Source organism: Podarcis muralis, chromosome 12 (assembly GCF_964188315.1).
Source record: "Podarcis muralis chromosome 12, rPodMur119.hap1.1, whole genome shotgun sequence".
NCBI classification, from domain to species: Eukaryota; Metazoa; Chordata; class Lepidosauria; order Squamata; family Lacertidae; genus Podarcis; species Podarcis muralis.
In genome coordinates, this window is record NC_135666.1 from 13941574 (window position 1) to 13965060 (window position 23487).

A 23487-nucleotide genomic window follows, 5' to 3' on the forward strand; every position below is an offset into this window, starting at 1 on the left:
TGCTTTTAGCTAACACAATTCTCATTTTGTCTAGACTGGGAATTTGTGGGTAACATTGACTATGGTTACTTTAAACAAGCCAACTTCATAAAGGATGATTTGAAGTTGACTTACTTTGATACTAACATTATTTAATCACAATTCCTAGGTGAGAAGCTTTTGCTTTGTCCTCCCTCAATTTAAAGAGAAGGAACAGGTGTATGTGAACTGGGGAAAAGGCTAGGCTCCTTCATATAGCATTAAATCATGATTTTGCTTTCAAACCAATACAGCCTTTCAATTCAATACAGGCTCCCGAACGCCTTGGGAGTTGGAACATTTCGGTGTCTGAACGATCGAAAACTGGAAATGAGTGTTCCGGTTTTCTAATGTTTTTTTGGAAGCCGAACGTATGGCGCGGCTTCTGCTATTGTTTCCAGTGTGCCAACACCATGGGGAACCAATCAGAAGCTGTGCCTTGGTTTCTGAACTTTTCGGAAGTCAAACGGACTTCTGGAACTGATTTGGAGCTTTGGAGGATCTTGAGAATGCTGCTGGCTGCTTCTCTTTTCTCTATTTAGTATTACGCGCCATTTGCTAAGATAACTGAATTGACAACTATTAATAGTATTTGCCAGAATCATGTACTATAGTTTGGAGGGCAGGAGCCTATCATTGTTCATCAGTTTTAATATCATAGCAATCTATGGTTAGTGACAATTGGGAAATGGAGAGGGTTATTAAAAGGTTAAAAGTATCTTAACTCTTGCAAACCTGAAAGCTTATCAACTTACACTGTATTATATTATGTTACTATATCGCTGCCTTCAAATAATTCATATTGGGAAGTTACATATCATTTTATTAAAATCTCCTGTAATCAGTAAGCATCTCTGAGTCCAGTGCTGCAGTAGGAGAAGGGAGTTCCCTCTGTGTGTGTGCTACATTGGATTACACCCACTGCGTTTAAAGTATGTGTTTGCTGACTACTTTAACACATTAAAGGTTTGCCTGGTGCCTTCTTTATGCACCTTTAGGCGCCAGTCACATACATTCCTCTTTAACCAGGCCTTTGATTGATTGGCATCTTATGCCCTTTTAAAATGTGTTGGGGGGGAGTTATTGGGTTGTTTTTGTTTTTATCTTGATTATGTATTCTGTGCTTTTATATTCTGATTTTATCCTGTGAACCGCCTTGAGACCTGCGAGTACTGTATACTACTACTACTACTACTACTACTACTACTACTACTATAACTATAACTTAGCCAATTGAATTAATCAATTTTCCCTCTCATTTGGTATGTGTTGTCCATCTTGAATAAAATCAGCTTACACAACTTCCCCTTTTATTTCAGGTACCGCAAACTGGCATTAAAGTGGCACCCTGACAAGAATCCAGATAACAAAGAAGAAGCTGAAAGGCAATTTAAGCAAGTAGCTGAGGCTTATGAAGTTCTGTCCGATGGTGAGTATTAGATAAATTTAAAACATGTTTTTTACCTTCTAAATCTGACTGCAAATTTGGCTCAAGCCAGTTCCTTAACTTTGCAGTTTGGGAAGTAAAACTTATTTTTAGAATTGATTGCCATCAAAATAACTCTGTGCTGGAATTTTACAGCTTACCTTCCCAGTTGGGATGAGACCATACTACTCGCCAAAGCAAAAGCTGCTGCTAATCTGAGCTAGCAGTGAAACATGTTACACAACTTTTATTTCTTGCCAAAGAACTGGCTGTGGCTGTCTGTGCTGTTTGTTGCAGAGGAGGTTTTTTTTTTACAAGGAATGCTCTCAACTACTTTTTTTTTAAAAGAAGGGACAAACAAGGGTTTGTGTTCTGTGTGCTCTTATCTGTTAGTATATTGAGTGGGATTATATTATTAACTATAGAACAAAGCTTATATTGGACATAAGTTGGTCACACTATTTAACAAAAGCAAACACCAAGGCTTAGCATTCATTCTGTATCACGGATAAAACTGCTTTGTTCTCTGCAAAATATGTTTTATATTTAGGGAAATGTCTGGACCCAATAACTGGATCCTCTCATAGTGTAGCATACCAGCTTTTGATTTGCGAGATTAATAAGCCATCAAGTTTATTAGCAATAATAAGATTATGGCACTCTCTCCCCACAGAGGAGTACTGCAAGTTTTTTAATGGGTTTTTAAAGTCTACTTATTTTGAATTGGCTTGTTAAATTGACCTTTTTTAATGCTTCAGGTTTCAAATAATTAAACTGTTTTGAAACCGTTTTAATATTACTAGTTTTTATGCTTTCTATTTTTAAATAATTGACATGTCTGGGGTTTTTTGAGCTTTTCTATTATGATGAATTTTCTTACATGGTTATGCTTAAAAAGGACAGCCTATTAATGCTGCTGTTGATTCCAGTAGTGCTTGGTTTGAGAGATTCGTCAAAGTTATAGCAAACAGGTTTTTTTATTTGGAAATTTCCTGAAGTTTCTGGATTGTATTTTTTTTTGCAACACAAATACATGTGGTTAATTTATAGATTTTGAATGCATTTAGTTGCAATTTGTAGCAAAAAAGAAGAATACTTTTTGCTTCATGGCTGAATAATAGATATGGGGGCCTTGTCAGTTAGCAGCTTGAACTTGAACACCATTAAAAATTCATACTAAGTAATGAATATGCCTCTGCTTTTTATTTTATTTGGATGATTACTGTTACATATAGCTGCGTCAAAATAATGTAACTAGTTTTATATGCATAGCTTACATATTGAGGCCATTTTATTACACATTTTGATCCTTTCGTTATAATGATTTAAAATAGAATGTATTCTTAACATTTAACCTTAATATATTTTTCCATGTTTCATTACTTTCATATCAAAGTGATCTATTTCTTATCTATTCTCTGTTCTTCATAGCTAAAAAACGTGATATCTATGACAAATATGGAAAAGAAGGCTTAAATGGAGGAGGAGGTACGTAGGAATTTAATGCTTTCTCCTATTTTAATGCTATGAATAACTTTCTAGCTAAAGATGTTTCTGCCATGCTAATACAAACAGGTTAATTTGGAGATCCAGTGAATACCACCAGTGCTTACCATACTGAATTCTGGCAAATTTACTAACACTCATTGGATCCCCCAGTCAACATTCAAATTTGTTCGGCAGCAACACAATGGAACAGGGGGTTTAAACCACAGAATCAAGATTGCAACTGGAATGAATCACCCACTATATTGTTGTACAAAGTTTAATGGAATGTTGCTGTGGCAAAATTGATGGGAAATAAAGTAAGTTGCATGAGATAAAATATGTGAAAATCAAACAACTTATATATGATGAAATCTAACCCAACAGAGGAATTTGATTTAATTTGCATTAACTAATGAATGGGATGAACTCATAAGTAGCATGAGACTCTTAATCTCAATTCGTCAGTTCAAGCATTGCAGGGGGTTAGACTGGATGACCACGTGGTCCTTTCCAACTCTACGATTCTGTGGTTAAGAAAAGTGATCAATATGAGTAGGTAATATGCTCTTCTCATAACTCCCTGCAGCCCATCTGGATGTGAAATACCGTATTTTTTGCTCTATAAGAATTTTTTTCTTCTTGTTTTCCTCCTCCAAAAACTAGGTGCGTCTTGTGGTCTGGTGCGTCTTATAGAGCGAAAAATACGGTAGTTCCACAGCATATTTGCCAACCTGAGCTCCTTTGATAGGAAGAGCCAGATGATGATAGATAGATAGATAGATAGATAGATAGATAGATAATTAGATCAATAAAATTCTCAGTTACCAATCCAAGGCAGAAGGCCTTTGTGGTCTTCAGCTGGGTGAAGAACTAAGAACTAACTAAAAAAAATAGAAGGAATATACATTTTATATTGATCAGGAACTGAACAATGGGGCGGGCTTTCCCATTTATTTTATTGTTCGGTGTGGTCAGACCTACTTAAAACGCAAGCTATGAATTTACCATAATCTGGGAAGGGTGAAGAGAGTAACTGGGAACCCTGCTTTATCACTGGTTTTCCACGCAAGGCAGTCTGGCACATTCAAGTACTGGCCTGTCAAAATACTTGGCACCCTTTTCTTTGGCTTCATAGCTGTTTGCTGTGATTCTTATCATGATGCCAGAGTCACAGTAAATTTAACTTAAAGCAGCAAATGTTTGCACAAAGGCCAAGCAGCTTGCACAAAAATGACACACGACATTCTGTCACCCATCTTAATGTGTCATGACTGCTGTACATTGTGCGGATTGCTGGGTATGCAGGTCTAAAGGTAAAGGTACCCCTGCCCGTATGGGCCAGTCGTGTCCGACTCTAGGGTTGCGTGCTCATCTCGCTCTATAGGCCGTGAGCCGGCGCCGTCCGAAGACACTTCCGGGTCACGTGGCCAGCGTGACGAAGCTGCAGCTGGCGAGCCAGCACCAGCGCAGCACACAGAAACGCCGTTTCCCTTCCCGCTATAAAGCGGTACCTATTTATCTACTTGCACTTAAGAGTGCTTTCGAACTGCTAGGTGGGCAGGAGCTGGGACCGAACGACGGGAGCTCACCCCGCTGCGGGGATTCGAACCGCTGACCATACGATCAGCAAGTCCTAGGCACTGAGGTTTTACCCACAGCGCCACCCGCGTCCCTATGCAGGTCTAGTAAAGCCCAGATGAACAGTATGAGCCCGCGGTGTTGTAATTACTGTATTGGAGTATGACAGTGGAGATCGAGCTTCAAATCACTACTCAGCTGGAAGTTCACTGAGTGACCTTGGCTTGCTACCCCTTAGTTTAGTTAAGGGTGAGCTTGATGATAATAAGGAAGAACTATATATGCTTCCATGGAGGAAGTAGGTTGAAAATGTAAGAAATGGCATGCTAATGAATTTGTCATTGCTAATTCACACAATGACTCAGACTTTGCGGAAAATCTTTGTCATAACGTTTAAAAAAGAATATTCTAGTCCTCTTAACACAACTTTAAATACCTTAGAAATGAGCTCAGTTTATAGTCCAAAATGTGTGTTGAGGATATGGGGAGCTTTAAAGCATGGATTTCCTGATCTGGGAATCTTTGGTTGCAGTTCTTATGATTGTAGTAAAATTGTCAATATGCCTCAAGAAAAATAATAACTTTGACAGGTTTGTCATACTGAACCATTACTGAGAACAGTATAAATGAAAATAAGTTGCAAATGTTAAGAGATTTAGATGTGTTAGGATCCTGAAGAACTGCTGTGATATTGAGTGCTCTCTTGTTGCAGGTGGAACTCATTTTGACAGTCCATTTGAATATGGTTTTACATTCCGGAATCCGGAAGATGTCTTCAGGGAATTCTTTGGTGGAAGAGACCCATTCTCATTTGATTTCTTTGGTGAGTATACAACATTGACATTTTTGGAAATATGGATATGCAAAATGTTGAAACACATATGTTGGTAATAAATATGCTGCATTTTTTTCATGTATGGATCCCAATAAGGGTGTGGTAATAAAATCTGCACCTTTTATACTTACTGTTGGTGTTGACAAAAGGATAGCTTTAGTATACACAGAGTCTGACTTTGTACCTTTAATTGGATATTTCAGGGCTACTGTGAATTTGTTAAATAGGCAACAGTCTGCATGGAAAACCATAGGAGGGGAGAGTGTCACTGTGTGCAGAGCCTTCTTGTGGGTCTCCCATAGGCATTTGGTTGGCCACTGTGAGATGCTGGACTAGATAGGGCACCGGCCTAATCCAGCAAGGTTTTATTATGTTACGTTCTTGTTGGTAGCACTGCAGCTACAGCAGTGATTTGCTTTCAAGCTTTCCCCTTTGAAATTGACTTACTTATTCGTATACATTCTGAGGTCTTATGGAGCTAGTTACCTCTGCTGTAAACCAGCCTGAACCCTTTTATTTCTTTTGTCTTGAGGTGACATGGGTAGTAGTAAATAGGATTCTGTATAGCTAAATTTATATATTGCGTTCTAAATATTGTGGGGCGGGGGGGCAGGCTTGTTGTAAACACTGCTTGGTGATGGTGGATTCTTTGAAAAGTGCAAGACGGGTTAATGCAATCTAGTTGGCACCCCTGCTTGGGTAGAGTGTGCTTTGATGGTATGGGAAAGTGTATGGAAAATTGGCTAGCAAGGTGCTTCTGAACGAGCTGGCCGCTTTTTCTCTGAGGTGGCACCTTAATGACCAGCTAGAATACGCATGTGGTAGAAGTGTCTGAATCATAGGGGTGACAGAGTTAAAATTGCATTCCTTGTAAGCAGGGCATATTTAATGTCTTTAGCGTTATTCCAAAAAAATAGAGTGGGTAACTTCTGTATCTTTACTAGCAAGTGACAGAAATCAGCTTGAATAAAGCTCTTAAACTGCTACCTTCATTGAGATACACCAGTGTGACAATTGATCACTGAACTATAGTATATAATTTATCATTCATTGGTCAGCTAGGGTAGTTCAGTCGTCAGAGCAGGAGACTCTTGGTCTATGAAAAGAGTTTCACTTGTCAAAGCTTAGTATTACATAACTGTTTAAAGTTATGAGGCTTCACATGTAAAAGTTCATTTAATTCATAAATTAAGGTATTGCAACTCAAAATATTGAATAACAAATTAATGAATTGACTTAACTGCAATTGGTACTTTTTGTAGATACCTACTCAATGATTATCACTTGGCTGCCAGAGGAGTCTAATGAAGGATCAGAAGAAAGGTCTATAGAGGAGCTGGAGGATGAGTGTAGTTATGAGTCAATAGAAGTGGCAGAGGAGCTGGAGGAAGTGCTAGAGGAAGAGCTTTATGAAGAATATTGTGAAGATTTTATTGAGGTCTTTGAAGAATATGATGAAGGATCTATTGAGTTGGAAGAACTACTAGTGGAGGAGGAGGACTCTGAAGGAGTAGCAGAAGAGTCATTTGAGGAGGAAGTGAGTTTAGTGTCAGAAGAGTGGACAGAAGAGCCTAGCAGTATAACCTTGGAGGAGCTGGAAGAAGAAATAAGTATAGGATCAGAGTTGGAGGAATTCTACTGACAGGAAACATTAAAATTAATAAATTATTTATCTAAAATGTCTCTTTACTTATCTGAGGGTGCTTAGTTGTGGAGTACAAAGTAATTTAGTAATAGTTTGGTTTGAATACAGTACAATACTTCAAGCTCTTACAAGGTTTGGGAATGCTCAGAATATTTAGCAGATCCTGAATGCTTGCTTTTATGTAGATGGCTTTGTACATTATATAGGCTTATGGTGCCTATTATAGCCCTTTGCCCCTCCCAATTTCATTTTTGAAATTGAGTTCTGCCTTTTTTTGTAACCATGGAGGTGTTTAGCTAGGGTTTTTTTTTAAAAGTTGTTTGGGAGGGTGTTGTGCCTATATTTGAGGAGATGTTGCCTCCTTTTTTTGTCCGTGCTGTTTGTATTTGTTAGTAGTTCTAAGCATAGCCAGTTTTTCTCCTGTGAAATGAGTATTTTGTGGTGCACAGTTTCTTAGATTTCGAGAAGTGCCTCTGTTTGGGGACCCCTTCAAAGCAGTGTAGAATAATATCCATTAGCCTTAATAACGAATTGGCCTTCTGTGTTGAAGTACTGTAAAATTAATTATTTTTCCTTTGAGATGTTAATAGAGCGGCACAAATAGATCAACATTAATGAATGAAATTACTTCGTGGTGGTCTCATTCAAGCAGTCTGAGGGATTGTACATAAATGTGTTCAAATCAAAGAAGTTGTAATCAAATTGTATCCCCTTAAAAATGGTTGCTGAAATTGCTCCTGCTTGGTTTTACAAGTATTTCATAATTGTACTGAAGGGGTGTTAACAGATGAGCAGATTTTCAGCTACCTTGGTTTAATTGCAAAGCTTGTTTCCTTTGAGGACAAAATAGCTCTAACCATATTGAAGAGTATCTTTCTACACAGTTGGATTTTGGTGGGGAGAGTTGTCTATACACTTGACACCTAATTAATCTATTTTGTTGCCTTATTAAGCAGATCACCAGTATGTTTCTGTTGCGAACAAAGTAGCACATTTTTGTGGTCAACACATATTCTTTCTCCAAACATCAATATTGTATCTTTTCTGTGATATGGAAGTTTCTTGATACTGTTGTAACAAGTGCCTGGATTCACATGTGTGCAGCCCATGTTATGGATGTGTGTTAACGTAACCTTATACCCACAAGAAACTCTCACACAGGAATAAAGAAAGTTTGGCTTATTATATGACATAGGAGCGGCAGAGTAAGTAAATGCTGCTTAAGACAGCAAAGTTACAAATTAAGCAGGTAGCCAATGTCTCCTAGTAGGGCGGGCTTTGGGATAAGGAATTTCTGTCTTTCCCTCAGAGTTCCTGCCCATTTCTCACCTTGCCCATCCTAGCCAGAAGAGGACTGAAAACTGGCCATCTTGTTTGTTTAACCAACTTTGATAGTGAGCCATTTATCTGACTCTGGCCATCTGTCTGCTATCTGCCTTCAAATCACCTTATCATTGTGTAGATGGCTCTCATAGAGGAGTTGAGTATCCTGTGCTTGGCAATTAAATTTGCATGTGTTAATCTTTAGGTCAGATGTGGGTGAACTCAAGATATGTCTGAATGCCTTTCAGAAGGCTTGCTATCAGGCTTGCTCCAGGGTCACCAAATTATATCCTGGAGGGTTTACTGTCATGTTTAAGTTGTGCCAACCTTGTACATTTGCCATGCTCTACAGAGAGCAACCTTATCACAAGTTCAGATTCACACACTCCTGTTCACATTGTGTGAGGCCCATATCAATGCAAAGCATTATTTGTGCATTTGCTTTCTCTCACACACCTTAATCGCTGTCCATTTTAGCCCTACTGCATTACAGAGCATACACAGGTGAACTTTTCAGAAGCATTGCCATAGAAATAAAACAAGTTGGCTCAAAATGAACATGTGGTAGGTGAGGTTAAAAAGGACAAACATGCTGATTGCTATCAGCTAAGCCAGTGATCTTCATGTTATCTGTCAATTCAGTGCATCCCATTCAGTGGAAACTGTCTTATTCCTCTACTAACTGTTACTGGAAGGACAGTGAGAGATTTGCAAATGGATAACTCACTTAAGATAAGGTATTGCCTGCTTCAGTATATAGTTGCATGGTATCTGCAGTTGGTGGGATCTGCGGACAGGGGAAGAGATAATTTCCTAAGCATCTTGTTGTGACGGCATAGTTCTGCATTGCATATATTTAGTGTTTACAAAAAGTTTTCACATTAAGATTAAGGATTATCATTGTAGAGTGGGATACTTCAACACATGTCAAAATCAGAGTTATTTTGGATTTGGATTTTAGGACATGCTGACCTGCGTAACTTGAGCGTCTCACAGAAACAAGCACAAAACAAAGGTTAAAGTTATGTGCAAGTTAAGGTTTAAACTCTGTTCTACTCTACATTTTAGTTTTTCTACAAATCATGTATATGATATTTGGAGCACTATCACACTAGCTGCTAGGCATGTAGACAGATGAGATCAAATAACTTGAATGGAAAAGAATACCTGGTGAATTAAGTATGTTGATGCAAAGGCATACAGAGCTAGAACTGAATGGGATGAAGTACACTTTTCCCAAGAGCTCAGTGTTGCTGAATGGTAAGAGAAGGTAATTTGGTGTTCCTCTGGAATTGAAGGCTTGAGTCTCGCCCAACTACAGTAATTTTAATATGAACAGAATAGGGGTAGCTTCAGGTCTCCTTCCACTTTACATTCATAATCCTATAGGGTTGTGTGTGACAGTGTGTTTTAAGCAAATGACCAGGTAACTTAAAAGAAAAAAGCGAAAGAAAACTTGGTTATATATAGATGCATAATAGTGGGCAGTAATATAATATTGTTCATGTTTACACAAGTGACCTTCATAGTTTGCTAGTGAGTCAAATCACTTTAGCAGGAATAATTAAGACTGTTGCATTAGTGGTTTACCTGATAGTGCATTCAGCTGAAAAGGGATGTGTTCTCAAGTTTTAATACATGAACAATCTTTCCAAGCTTTTTGTCTCATTTGGAAAACATCCTACTAAAGCACTAATGCTTGTTTTCATGTATAAGATAGTTTTGCTAACATTGTTACCCTTTATGATGATAGCACATGACGTGTGCTATGCCTTTTAGCAGTACAGTGGTACCTTGGGTTACATATGCTTCAGGTTACATACGCTTCAGGTTACAGACTCCGCTAATCCAGAAATAGTGCTTCAGGTTAAGAACTTTGCTTCAGGATGAGAACAGAAATTGTGCTCTGGCGGCACGGCGGCAGCAGGAGGCCCCATTAGCTAAAGTGGTGCTTCAGGTTAAGAACAGTTTCAGGTTAAGTACGGACCTCCGGAACAAATTAAGTACTTAACCCAAGGTACCACTGTATGCACAAACACTCATATATGTGCATACCCCTAATATAATTGCAGTCAAAGGGTCGGGGGGCTACTCCAACTCATTTTTCATTGACCCTTATTTCCATATGCATACAACTTTACAAGAAAATATTTAACTTGATTTATCCAGAATAAATCCTCTAGGGAAAAATGTGTGCTATGTGGAATTACTGTATTTTTCGCTCTATAACACGCACCTGACCATAACACGCACATCGTTTTTAGAGGAGGAAACCAAGGGGAAAAACATTCTGAATGAAACAGTGGATGTATCATTTTTGTGCTTCATGCTGTGGCCACAGACATGTGATCTGATGGTGAATTTGGGGTGACCCAATGCAAAAATCCTGAGGATCCATGTGGATCCATGCTTTGTAACCACATTTTTGCACCATTGCAGCCCCAGGCAACTGTGGGTGCGTGATTTTTTTGGTGCAGGCTGTAGCCATGGACATGCTATGTGATCTGATGGTGAATTTGGGGTGACCCAAAGCAAAGATCCTGAGGATCCGTGTGGATCTATGCTTTGTAACCACATTTTAAGTGGGGAGCGAAGGAAAAACAAAGAAGGGACATGAGAGGGGTGTGCAGAGAAGCAGCTGGCTAAGAATGCAGGAGAGGGACTTAACGGAAGGGAGGAAAGAAAGGCAAAAGTTTCCCCCCATCCAAGCCAGCCATCCATCTCTCTCTCTCTCTCTTTCTCTCTCTCTCTCCCCTCCCTCCCTCCCTCTCTCTCTCTCTCCCCCCCTCTCTCTCCCTCCCCCCCTCTCTCCCTCTCCCCCAGCAGTACCGGAGAACAGAGACGGAGCACAGAGACGACACTTTCCCCTCTGCTTGCCTGGAGGGGAGGGGCTTTCCCTGCTCTTTGTTCCGTTTCAGCAAACACAGCAAACACAGCAACGAAACAGAGGAGGGTGGGCAGTAAGACCCTGAGGCAGAATGCAGGAAAGCAGCCGCTTCCTCTTTTCAGGTTTCCCTTCTCCGTGAAGCGCGGTTTGATTTTTGCCTGATTTTTCTGCTCCAGGGACCACACATTCGCTCTATAACACGCACAGACATTTCCCCTTCCTTTTTAGAAGAAAAAAATCTGCGTGTTATAGAGGGAAAAATACGGTACGTCTCCATTGCAGTTAGTTGGTCTAGATCAGGCATAGGCAAACTCTGACCCTCCAGGTGTTTGGGACTGCAATTCCCATCATCCCTAGCTAACCGGACCAGTGGTCAGGGATGATGGGAATTGGTATCCGGAGGGTCCACTGTATTGTTTTCTTGGAAATTTGATTAGGTTTACTTGGTGCCGTGGTCTCTTTAGGGTTCTGTGTCTTTCTAAGCCAGCCGCAGTGCCCTGCAAATACATTTTGGTAGTTTTGAACCTAATGGGTTATAAGTCCTATTCAGAGTAGAGCCACTGAAATTACTAAACTTAAGTTGGTTGTGTCCATTAACTTCAGTGCATTTATGTTAAATACCACCCAATATGGATTATTTGAGAGTTAAGTGGATTCAAGATTCTGGGCAAAATCTTAAACAGTTGCAACTGAAGGCCACTGTTAATTCTTTTGCCCATGTTGCTGTTGACTTAGCCTCAGGCTTATCCAGCAGAAGAGATTTTTTTTGCAGCTTTCACCTCCATTTTTCAATTTGGACATTTACGAAGATAAGAATTAGCAGTATGGGAGCTTGAAGGCGATGGGCTTGTTTGATTTACAGATGTACTGTTAAGCCCTATTGGAAAGATGTTGGTCAGATTAATTAGTGTGATTAACAACCAAGTGAATTGTGTAGCAGCAACAGACACCATTGTTTTACCAATAGTACAAAAGTGGTTGAACACCTAGAACCATTATACATATCTATGATGCAACTGCATTTGGAAAACACTACAGTTTGGGTTGCTGCACCTCAAAAAGGACACTGTAAAGTTGGAAAAGGGCCTCCAAAATGAGGGTTGGGCAACTCCCCTGTGAAGAAAGATTGCAGTGTTTGGGACTTTTTAGTTTAGAGAAAGGTGAATAAGAGGTGACACAATAGAAGTTGATAAAATTATGCCTGGCATGAAGAAAGTGAATAGGGGAATTTTTTTCTCCCTCACCACACTAGAAATCATGGATGTCCAAGGAATCTGAAATTCGAAGATTGAGGACAAGTGAAAGAAAGTACCGTATTTTTTGCACCATAACACTCACTTTTTTCCTCCTAGAAAGTAAGGGGAAATGTCTGTGCGTGTTATGGAGCGAATGCCTATGGGTGGCCGGGGGGGGGGGGGATCTGCTGCAGTCGTGAGCAGAGGATCCATGGTCCCCCTTCCTTCCCTCCTCCGTGGCTTGCTTTGAAACAGCAAAGCGGGAGAAGAGCCGCTGAGTGGGGAGGAGAGAGGGACAGAGAGCCTGCTTGCTTTAAAGGAGCAAAGTGGGAGAGGAGAGGAGCCTTCTCCTCTTCTGCATTATTAACAGCATCCTTCTCCACCCACCCCATGCGTGTTCCTTGTCCCTTGAGTGCTTTTCCTTCTCTCCCCACTTAAAACGTGGTTACAAAGCACGGATCCACATGGATCCTCAGGATTTTTGCACTGGGTCACCCCAAATTCATCATCAGATCACATAGCATGTCCATGGCTACAGCTTGCACCAAAAGAATCATGCACCCACTGTTGCCTGGGGCCACAGTGGTGCAAAAACGTGGTTACAAAGCATGGATCCACATGGATCCTCAGGATTTTTGCATTGGGCTACCCCAAACTCACCGTCAGATCACATGTCTGTGGCCACAGCATGAACCACAAAAATCATACATCCACTGTTTCATTTATAATATTTTTTTTCCCTTGTTTTCCTCCTCTAAAAACTATGTGCGTGTTATGGTCGGGTGCGTGTTATAGAGCGAAAAATACGGTACTTCTTCCTCACAGCAGATAGTTATATGGATTTTACTCCCATGGGAGGCAGTAATAACAGGAGTAATTAAAAACAAATTCACTTAATTTGACAACTAATTCTAGATATGTTCCATATTTTGTATGGCTGGTTTTCACTCATGAACAAGTTGTTCTTCCTCCTCTTTTGAACTGATGTATGATTTTAGAAGTAGGGGAATGAGTGACCTATCAGAGAGTGTTTTTTTGCTTTGTTGCCATTGTCAAATTAGGTTGAAGAGAAAGAGCTACCAGAGAAAACTCCCTTGAACAAAAATTTAATATACACCCAAGACAGACAGATGGTATTGAACGTATATCACCCCAAAAGCTTAATGGTCCCAAGTTTTTATCCATCTTGCTCCCCTTCTGAAGGGGATGGAGCACATGTTCCCCATGCTGTAAAATGATGTCACTTAAGCCCAAATAATTGGATGCCTATGAGATTATGTATCTGATTCTAGGTATATAAATTAAATTCTAGTAAGTATGTTTCAAGTTGCAAATTTCAGGAATGCCTCCCTAAGGCCTATTTTGTATGCTGTCAGCAAAGCTGTCATGTTTTCACAGCTGCAGCCACATTAGGCTCCCTGACTAGTGAATGTTCATGATTCCTGCAAACATTGACTACACTTCATACGAGCTCAAACAAGTATCCTTGTAAGATACATTACGTTTATAATGTGTGAACAGGCAATAATATATGCAGGGATGTCCACCAGGTCGATCGCTGGTTCCCTTTCCTCAAAATTGGGCCTCGGCCCGCCCTCCATTGTTCCATAATCTCCAGAACAGAAGACAACAACTTTGACCTGAACACCCCCCCCCCCAGTAGATCACTTCCAGTTTTTTATTCTGTGAGTAGATCATAGTCTCTTAGGAGTTGGCCGTCCCTGATATAAAGCATCCCGCTTGGAACTTCTTCTCAGGCACTCTTTGATTTAGATAAGTTTTGAAGCTGGGAAAATAAGAGATGCTACTGATACCAGAAAACTGCATTTTAACTGGAGTGACATAATACATGTGGAAGCAACGAGTTTCTCCTGTGCCACAGGGTACTTTTGACTTGGCACACGGACTTTTTCCTCTGCCAAAAGGTTCCTGGGTGTTGTGCATATGTAAATGCTATGCATTCTGGGTAGGATCTAGATTGTTGGTTGCATGTTAGTCCTGTTGAACTCATTGCCTAATGTTTCATAATTTCAGTGGGACTCTGATTCAGCTAAGGTAGTCTGGATCCAGCCTTCCGTGTTCAGCCATTCATCTTCATATAGTTGTTGAATTCCATTGCTTAACCTGTTCCCCCCCCCCCTTTGGCCTTGTTCATATTTTATAATAATATGTTCCTCTTAAAAATCTGCAAGGACTGAAAACTCACTTTTTACAAATTATTTATTTATTGCATCACAACATTTATATACCACTTGATTGTAGAAAAACACCTCAAAGCACCTACAAGCATATAATTTACACCATTTGCTTGTTTTATTATTTTAAAATGGTAAGCTTCATTGGATGCTTTGGCAGAAAAGCGATATATAAATGAAATAAGTAAATAATGCCACTTAGCATAGCATACACATAAGCTTCAAAACACCACTTTACAAAAGTTTCATGAAAATACTTCCCCTATCAAAATGGGTGCATGTGTTACTAAAATGGTTTTTGTTTTTTAATAAAAAAGTTACAGCAGTATATAATCAATTCCTGTTTGTCATTCCTAGTATGTTCATAGTTCATACGTCTGCTTAATGCATCTTCAAACACTTCATGCATATTGATACAACTTACTTGTACCGACTATGGTAAAGTGTTTGGAGTATAACTTTAGCATTCAGGTAGTACTCAAAGATTTCATATACGCTCACAATCAGATATAATGGACCATTTAAGTTAGAGGAAAGACTAGCCCTCAATTTAAAAAGAGATAATGCAACATATAAAATCACCATTGAGCTTTCCAAATGCCAACTACTTTAACTTCACATTGCCAGAAATTTTCTTGCTTGGTTTCTTCAAGCACATCCATTGTGGGTTTTCTAATACTCTTTTATGATCTGTAGTCTTTGTGAAGGCTTTTAAGATATTTCGTTAAAGTGAATCTAGAAAACCAGATTCATCTCTTTTAACAGAGTTTAGTAGTTATACTTTCAGGATTTTGAATATATAATGCATTTCACTAAATGGCAATGATGAATTAAAAATGAACTACCTGCAGTGACATTGAACCTTTCCACAAAATCAGCTGCATCCCTTCCGATAGGGAGAAAAATATCACAAAGGCTGTAAGCCTGTGCAGACTTTCATGAACACAATGAGATATACTTCTATGTATACATGCATAAGGTTGCACTGAAAAGCAGAGACTGCTCTATGTATCTGCCAGTTCAAGAACTAATGTTTGTTAAAAGTGTGTTATATTGCAAGTAGACAGCAAGCACTGGCTTGGTTATCTTTAATACTTTAAAAGTCACTAATTTTGTACCTTACTTAGAGTGTTTAGTACTGAAGCTTGCTGGTATATGATTCTTAAAACTTTAATTTTTTTTTGCAGAAGATCCTTTTGATGACTTCTTTGGCAATAGGCGAGGGCCACGTGGAAATAGGAACAGAGGTGGTGGATCCTTTTTCTCCGCTTTTGGTGGATTTCCTGCATTTGGGAGTGGTTTCTCTTCATTTGATACGGGTAAGGTGAATTAAATTCAGTTTAATCAGCGAATGTAGACAATTTCCCAATTACAGCGAAGTTTAAACTGTAAATGGTAGGATCGTTCGATGATCCACTAGTTAAGACATGAAAATTTGGGAGTCATCATCCCTGAAAATTGGCTGTGCTTGCCCAAGGCTGGTGGGAGTTGTAGTATAGCAACCTCTGGAGCACCACAGATTGCCTTCACCTGAGCTACAACTAAAAGGAAACAGTGCTGAATCCAGAGCTATTTTAGATGCACATAAAGGCTTGAATTTGAACTCGCCTGTAGTTTGTTTTCTGGAAAGTTCATCAGTTTCAAAAGTGATTTTCCATGTGACATTGGGTAATCTATTATTAGTAATACTAATACTAATACTAATAATATACCACCCTTCCTCTGAAGAGCACAGGGTGGTTTACAGCATAAAAATAAAATTACAGTTTGGATTCCAGCTAGCTTTTAGGAAATGTGTCATTATGCTGTCTTCAGCTCTTCAAAAGGTTTGCAGCATAGATTTAAACCAGTGAATCACATAGTTTTAACTTTCACAAGCAATACATCATGTGGTTTACTGTTAATGTAATTTCTTAGTATCATTATATTAGAATATCATATCAAGGACCCAAACTTCATTTTGAGTTGGAGCATCGAAAGCTGAGGAAAAACTACAGCCAAATTTAAGAGATTGGCGGTTGTTTAAAATTGTTAGAACCAGGATACAACAACAACAACAACAACAACAACAACAACAACAACAACAATTTATTATTTATACCCCGCCCATCTGGCTGGGCTTCACCAGCCACTCTGGGCGGCTTCCAGGAAATATTAAAATACTGTGATACATCATACTTTAAAAGCCTCCCTAAACAGGGCTGCCTTCAGATGTCTTCTAAAAGTCTGGTAGTTGTTGTTCTTTTTGACATCTGGTGGGAGGGCGTTCCACAGGGAGGGCGCCACTACCGAGAAGGCCCTCTGCCTGGTTCCCTGTAACTTGGCTTCTTGCAGTGAGGGAACCGCCAGAAGGCCCTCGGTGTTGGACCTCAGTGTCCGGGTAGAACGATGGGGGACCGAGGCTGTTTAGGGCTTTAAAGGCCAGCACCAACACTTTGAATTGTGCTCGGAAATGTACTGGGAGCCAATGTAGGTCTTTCAAGACCGGTGTTATATGGTCTCGGCGGCCACTCCCAGTCACCAGTCTAGCTGCCACATTCTGGATTAGTTGTAGTTTCCGGGTCACCTTCAAAGGTAGCCCCACGTAGAGCGTATTGCAGTAGTCCAAGCGGGAGATAACCAGAGCATGCACCACTCTTGCAAGGCAGTCCGCAGGCAGATAGGGTCTCAGCCTACGTACCAGATGGAGCTGGTAAACAGCTGCCCTGGATACAGATTTGACCTGTGCCTCCATGGACAGCTGTGGGTCCAAAATGACTCCCAGGCTGCGCACCTGGTCCTTCAGGGGCACAGTTACCCCATTCAGGACCAGGGAATCCTCCACACCTGCCCGCCCCCTGTCCCCCCAAAACAGTACTTCTGTCTTGTCAGGATTCAACCTCAATCTGTTAGCCGCCATCCATCCTCCAACCGCATATAAACTGGTATATGAAGTTAATAGACATGGTTACACATAGTGGCCTGACAAATCAGTTCTGAATTTTACTGAGTTTATTAATCTGTGGAAAAAGCAGGAGTGAAAAACTGTTGGTCCTTTGGGGGGTGAGATGTACTCCTTTTTTTGCCTTGGTTCAAGTACGTTCTGACACTTTGATTCCCTTACCAGGTTTTACTTCATTTGGTTCTCTGGGACATGGGGGCCTTACTTCATTCTCCTCCACATCGTTTGGTGGCTCCGGGATGGGCAGCTTCAAATCTGTATCGACTTCAACTAAAATAGTTAATGGCAGAAAAATTACTACAAAGAGGTACAGTGATCTAAATTCACATTTTTCAGTAGGTTAGTTATCTGTAGTCTTAATAGATTTTTAAAGACATAGAATTATAGAAATATATTGCTTCTCTCTTTATTACTTGCCCAAGGAAGGAAACAAATGCTTTCACTAGCCAGAATTAACTTCAAAGTGTGTATATACTCTGTTTACATTAGTGACACACTCAGCTCCCAATAAGCTTAGGTTCTCTGTTTTCAGGTTGATGCCTCTGATTTTCCCAAGTTTTGAGTGTGGTGTTAGTGGTATTTGAATAAGTTGAATATTCCTGTGATTGAGGTGCCAAATGTCCAGTCCTAGTGGATTAGAGATGTGATAAATATGTGAAATTGTGATGTCGGATCTGGCTGAAATTGGAATTGTGCTAAAATGGTGGCTCAGGATTTCATAAGGGGTTCAGTTTGCATAAGCAGTCAGAATTGTTGTAAGCTTTTGCATAAAATGAAACTTTCCAGTTTAGCTGCTGCTATTTGATGCCAATCAGTGGTAATCACTTTATGGACAAGATATCCATGTGCCAACTGGCTGTTGTTATTTTTTTTTAAAAAAACACACACTTCAGAAAAGACTATTAAATGGATTTTTATCCTGCAGAATTGTTGAGAATGGACAAGAGAGAGTAGAAGTTGAAGAAGATGGCCAGTTAAAGTCTTTAACAGTAAATGGTAAGGAGCAGCTGCTACGCTTGGATAACAAGTAATTCAACGCACGCATTTAACAGAAATGTTAAGCTATAACGAGCACCCTTTGAGGATTAACAGGAACATTTTTTTGAAGATTTCAAACGAACTCTTTTCATTATACTGTACGTAATCTAAAGTATTTATAAACGGCTCATCGGAGCTCATGATACTGTCAGACTTTTGCGTTTATTTGCTGGGACCACATGAATAGGACCATTTTTTGTCCTTAAAATTGTTGTAAATTTCTGTATGCACTTTGCTTTTTATTAAACCTGATTCTAGGTGGACAATTACCCTGCATTAGCGCTAGGGCAAAATTGTACACTAACATTAGCATGAATCCTGCTTTTTTGATTTTTTTGTTTGTTTGTTTGATATGTGAGCCAACTAGTAGTTTAAATCTACTGTGAAGTTTAACATTTCTGAGGCAGATTTAGTTTCAAGCTTTCAATATTTAGTAGTGAAATAATGTTAATATGTTACAGATGGTGCATTTTTGGTTTAAACGAATTAAGGATGTTTTCTAGTTGTGCATGAATGCTGGCAATTTAGTCAGTTTTGACATCTAAATGTGTAATGTTTAAGCCTAGGCTAACAAAAGTTAAAACTAGTGAGCTTGGGTACTTTGTCATTTTTGCTAAAACGTTAAAAAATGAATAAATGCTGATGTTTGTGGTGCATTCTTTCATGGGTAACATTTGTAGCTTTTTTTGTGCGCCTGTGTAACTTGGATGTTAACTATACTCTGCTTTTCAGTTCCTGCTTACTTCAGACTTTCTTCCTTGCAAACGTTGCCCCATATAAGAATTAGGTGCCACTAAAAAAATTAACCACAACTTTCTCAACTAGACAAGTCTTATTTCTCTGGATTAGGTAAATGTCACACCAGTGGATGTGAAACAATTGTTTTTTTCCTCTGCCTGCAACCCCCCCCCCCATCTGTGCCAGAGAGTTCGCCACACCTTTTGAAGCAGATTTTGAGAATGTGTGGGGAGAGCAAGAGTTAAGTTCCATTTGCACAAAGCTCATTGCTCAAGCAGGACATCGGAGATTGATATTACCCCCTAAATTCATTTTTTGTGAACTGACATAAATGTAGTTCTAACCATTATTTTTCAGTGAGCAATGCTTTTTGTTTTCCCCCTGAAACAGTAGATGGCTGCAAAAAGCAAAATAAGAAACATGTATTTGTTTTTCAGTTTAAGTGTTGCATTTTTTTAGACTGCCATTCAGTTGGATAAGTACATGGGCGAGTCCCTTATTTGGTATAAACTAGGCTCCAGTGAAACCTATTTAAATTAAGCTACGAGACAGATCACACTGGAAATGTGGGAGAAAAAGAGGAAGGTAAACCTTTATCAGGGCAGCTTTGCTCTAAAACCTTTAGATCATCATTAGTTGTAATGAAGTTGTTTCCTACTGGTGGCTAACCTGTAGCCTTCTGGAAGTTGTTGAACTACAGTTCGCATCCCATTGTTGTTCCTGGTGGCTGGGACTGATGGGAGTTGTAGTCCAATAACATCTGGAGGACTGTAGGTTAGCCACCGTGCTATATAACTTCAGCAGAAAGTCAGTACCTATTAATTTAGGACGTGCAAGTGCACTTTGTCTCCATTTCTAAAACTAACCATAAGTCTAGCTTTGGATTTCCTGCCTACAATTACAGAAAGTATCATTCCTGCATTGCAGGGAATTGGACTAGATGACTCTTGGGGTCCCTTCCAACTCTACAATTTTGTGATTCTATGATCATACCCTTTTAAGGTCCTTCCTAATGTAAACCTCTCAGTGGTTGGCATATGTTCATATATCTTGGGCCATGTCCTCCAAATTGACTGTCCTTGTCTTATTAAAGAGGGGAAGGGACCATTTCACCAAACTACTTCATTGGGAGAAGAAATTCTCCAGCACTTTCCTTGTGGATGTAGAGCTCACCACTATCAGTGGCTGTAGCATAGTTTCTTTTCCCCTGAGTCCTGCCTCCCTCGCTTGCTGCTACAAAAGTGGCAGCAGCAATGGCCATGTTGACAGGCTGACCACCATTTTGCATCCTCCCCAGTGCCCCTGGCCAAGTGCCATTCTAGGGCATGTGGGACAAAGGAATGAGAAAAGGTCAAATGTATTTTTAACACAGAATTCATTAATCAGTAACCCATTATGATCTATATTTCATTTCCTATTTCTGTTCTCTTTGGGAAACATCAGTCTAGAATGATGAGGGTGAATGATATTAAGTTAGGAAAGGCTAATCACACTTGCTATAAACAGAAGCCTTTAACTGAAACAAAAACTAGCTGCCTTGTGCATTTTCCATTTCTCTCCTCATAAATTCCATCCAAATTGCTAAAGGAGAGCATTAATAGGTTACTTTCATTGAAGAATCAGCCCCTGGTACTTTCTCAACATTCACAGTTTAAGAACTATTGACAGTGCTAGTTGTAGCTTATTATTAAATTAGAATCAAACTGTATTGTTGAGCAAAACTTGACAAGAGTTAGAAGGCTAGCCCATCAACAACAATATTATGGTGATAAAATAAGTAGAATACTGTACATTATTTCATATTTCAAAACACAATGTGCTTAACTTGCCACATGGGTGCTTTTGCTGGAATGGTTCTATGCAGGCAAACATGGGGCTGTGTATATACTGTGGCTGAAAATCAGAAGTGTGCCAAGAATTGTCAACATCCTGCATCCTGCCTTGCAATTTAAATTTACATATTTGCTTATTTTGAAGCCGTCTCCTGTATCACTTGAAATCTCATGAGACTTCACCAGGCATATAGCATATGCATTATCTGCAAAACCTTCACCACCAACCTTCAAGTGGGGGCATAATCCCATGGGAATTATTAGAAAACATGTAATTTGCATCACTGACAGACATGCCGCTCATACTTTGTAGCCTATCAAGAGCTGAGATTTTCAGGATGCTGAATTCCGTGCTAGATGATTTTTGTACTTGCGCAATCTGATCATAGAATGCACACAGCCCCAGTATACCACTTGCCTGGCAGTTCTGTCTCTTCCAAATGCGCTGCATCATATTTAGCAGCAGCTAGTCATTTGGATGTCATATCTAACTCTTAGCTGCTAACCTTTCTGGTATTGCAAGCCAAGCTGCACTTTGTGTTGTCTGTATGTACAAGGTGTTAAATTTGATCTGGCGAAATGTGGTCCTTACTGCTTAGCATTTGTGAGAATAAATCCAGACCTTGCCTGGGGGTTGAGTGTATTGTTTTTAGCCCAACAGAAACCTGTTAGTCCATGCATCCACAAAAAAAAAAATGAGTTTACCTGTTACCAGTCTGGAAAGGGTAAAAGGTGCTCATTTACTTTCCTGGGGGTTGGCTTCATGGCATGCACCTCCCCTAGATAAAGAACAATAAAAATGAAGGTCCTTAGAAGCCAAAGCAAGAACAATTGCAAGACCCAGAGTATAAACATGGTCTGTCTATATCTATCTATCTATCATCTATCATCTATCTATCTAATGTATCTACATCATTGAAGATACCAAAAAAAAAATCAAAAATCAGAAGACTGCACACTAGTAGACAAAGAAGTGTTTTGACTGCTTCGTATTTTTCAGTTGAGAATTGTTTTATCAATTGTTCATTATATGAGTGATCAACTCCTGAAGAGTTGGCGGTTCAGAGTGGATCTTTGTTGTGCCATCTTCTGATTTATATTACTTGGTTTTTTGTTTCTCTACCTTCATTGATGTAATTAATTTTCCAGCCATACATCTTGAGTACAATACAATACCATTTTCCTATTCTGAGTTGTGTAATTGTTTTTGCTTATGCAGCTCCCCAAACCAGTGCCATTCCTTATTTTCTGGAATATGCAGTGTAAAATGTCAGGGGCTTAGCAAGTCCATTTTCCACTCGCCCTAATTTTTTTCCTTTTTTCAATGACATGAATTTTTTGTTCCAATTACTTTTGACATATATTTAATTTGTAGACTTCCACAGTCTGCCCAACACTTTATTTAGAGCCCCCCTCAATATACTCATCTGCCACTAGCATTCTGTAAGGTGACAGGTTCGTGTCAAAGTAGCTTTAAAATAAAAAACCCTTTCATTTCCAAGTATGTATATTTCTGCACACCTAGAAAGTTTCCTGTAAAAACCACCCCCCTGTCTATGTATGGCTCTGTTTCTCTTCCTAAATGATAAAGCATTCAACCACCTGAGTTCTCAATTAGAAGGAAGAAGTGAGACCTACAGCAAACTATTCCAGTGTGGATTACTCACAAGTATTCCAACCAGCCATGTTCTCTTCCTGGGTATTCCATTCTTCCGCCACCCTGGCTTTGTTCTCCCCTATCCTAATAAGCACTCAGCATTCTGTGACTGCTGAACATGCTGCGTCCTCATGTGGATTTTCCCCACAAAAAATATTTTTTCAATTACTGCAAGTTTTGGGGGCCCCATGAACCCACTGATAGCTCTCAGTGCACTCATGTTTTGGCTAAAAAAAAAAGCCCTGTCAGCACTCATCAGCTGAGATTGTTATTAGAGGGGGGTGATTGAGTAGGATGGGAAAAGGAATTAGAGGTGAAATATTCAACAGTGATAACAAATGGGCAGGTTATGGATCTATACTTAATTCCTACCACCCTACTTGTTTTAACACGTTGGGTGTTGGTCCCTCTTCCTCAGTGTTGTCCGCACTGAGTGGCAGAACATGGACATTCCGCATGCAAGCAGTGTGCTTTTTACCACTGACCTATGGCACTTCCTGACTACAGATTCTGCTCTATTGGCACACTATTATATTACGGAATGATAGTTTTGACTTGGTCACTTGTGGGTTTTTCTAGCTGCGACTGGCTGATGTAGCTGATCAGCTAGTCTTGAGAATAGCTGATGGGCTACATTTTACAGCTGCCACC

At 39.7% G+C, this 23487-nt stretch overlaps 1 protein-coding gene across 2 annotated transcripts in view; it reads left to right on the forward strand.

The window, feature by feature from the left end:
- The window catches only part of DNAJB6 (DnaJ heat shock protein family (Hsp40) member B6), a 65043-nt gene that overhangs the window by 11127 nt on the left and 30429 nt on the right, over nucleotides 1–23487 (forward strand). For both annotated transcript variants that reach the window (XM_077936753.1, XM_028750613.2), the window contains exons 3-8: nucleotides 1338–1447; nucleotides 2876–2932; nucleotides 5223–5333; nucleotides 15818–15949; nucleotides 17737–17878; nucleotides 18497–18567. In XM_077936753.1, coding sequence (XP_077792879.1) covers nucleotides 1338–1447; nucleotides 2876–2932; nucleotides 5223–5333; nucleotides 15818–15949; nucleotides 17737–17878; nucleotides 18497–18567 — 623 coding nt within the window. The remainder of the gene's footprint in view (nucleotides 1–1337; nucleotides 1448–2875; nucleotides 2933–5222; nucleotides 5334–15817; nucleotides 15950–17736; nucleotides 17879–18496; nucleotides 18568–23487) is intronic.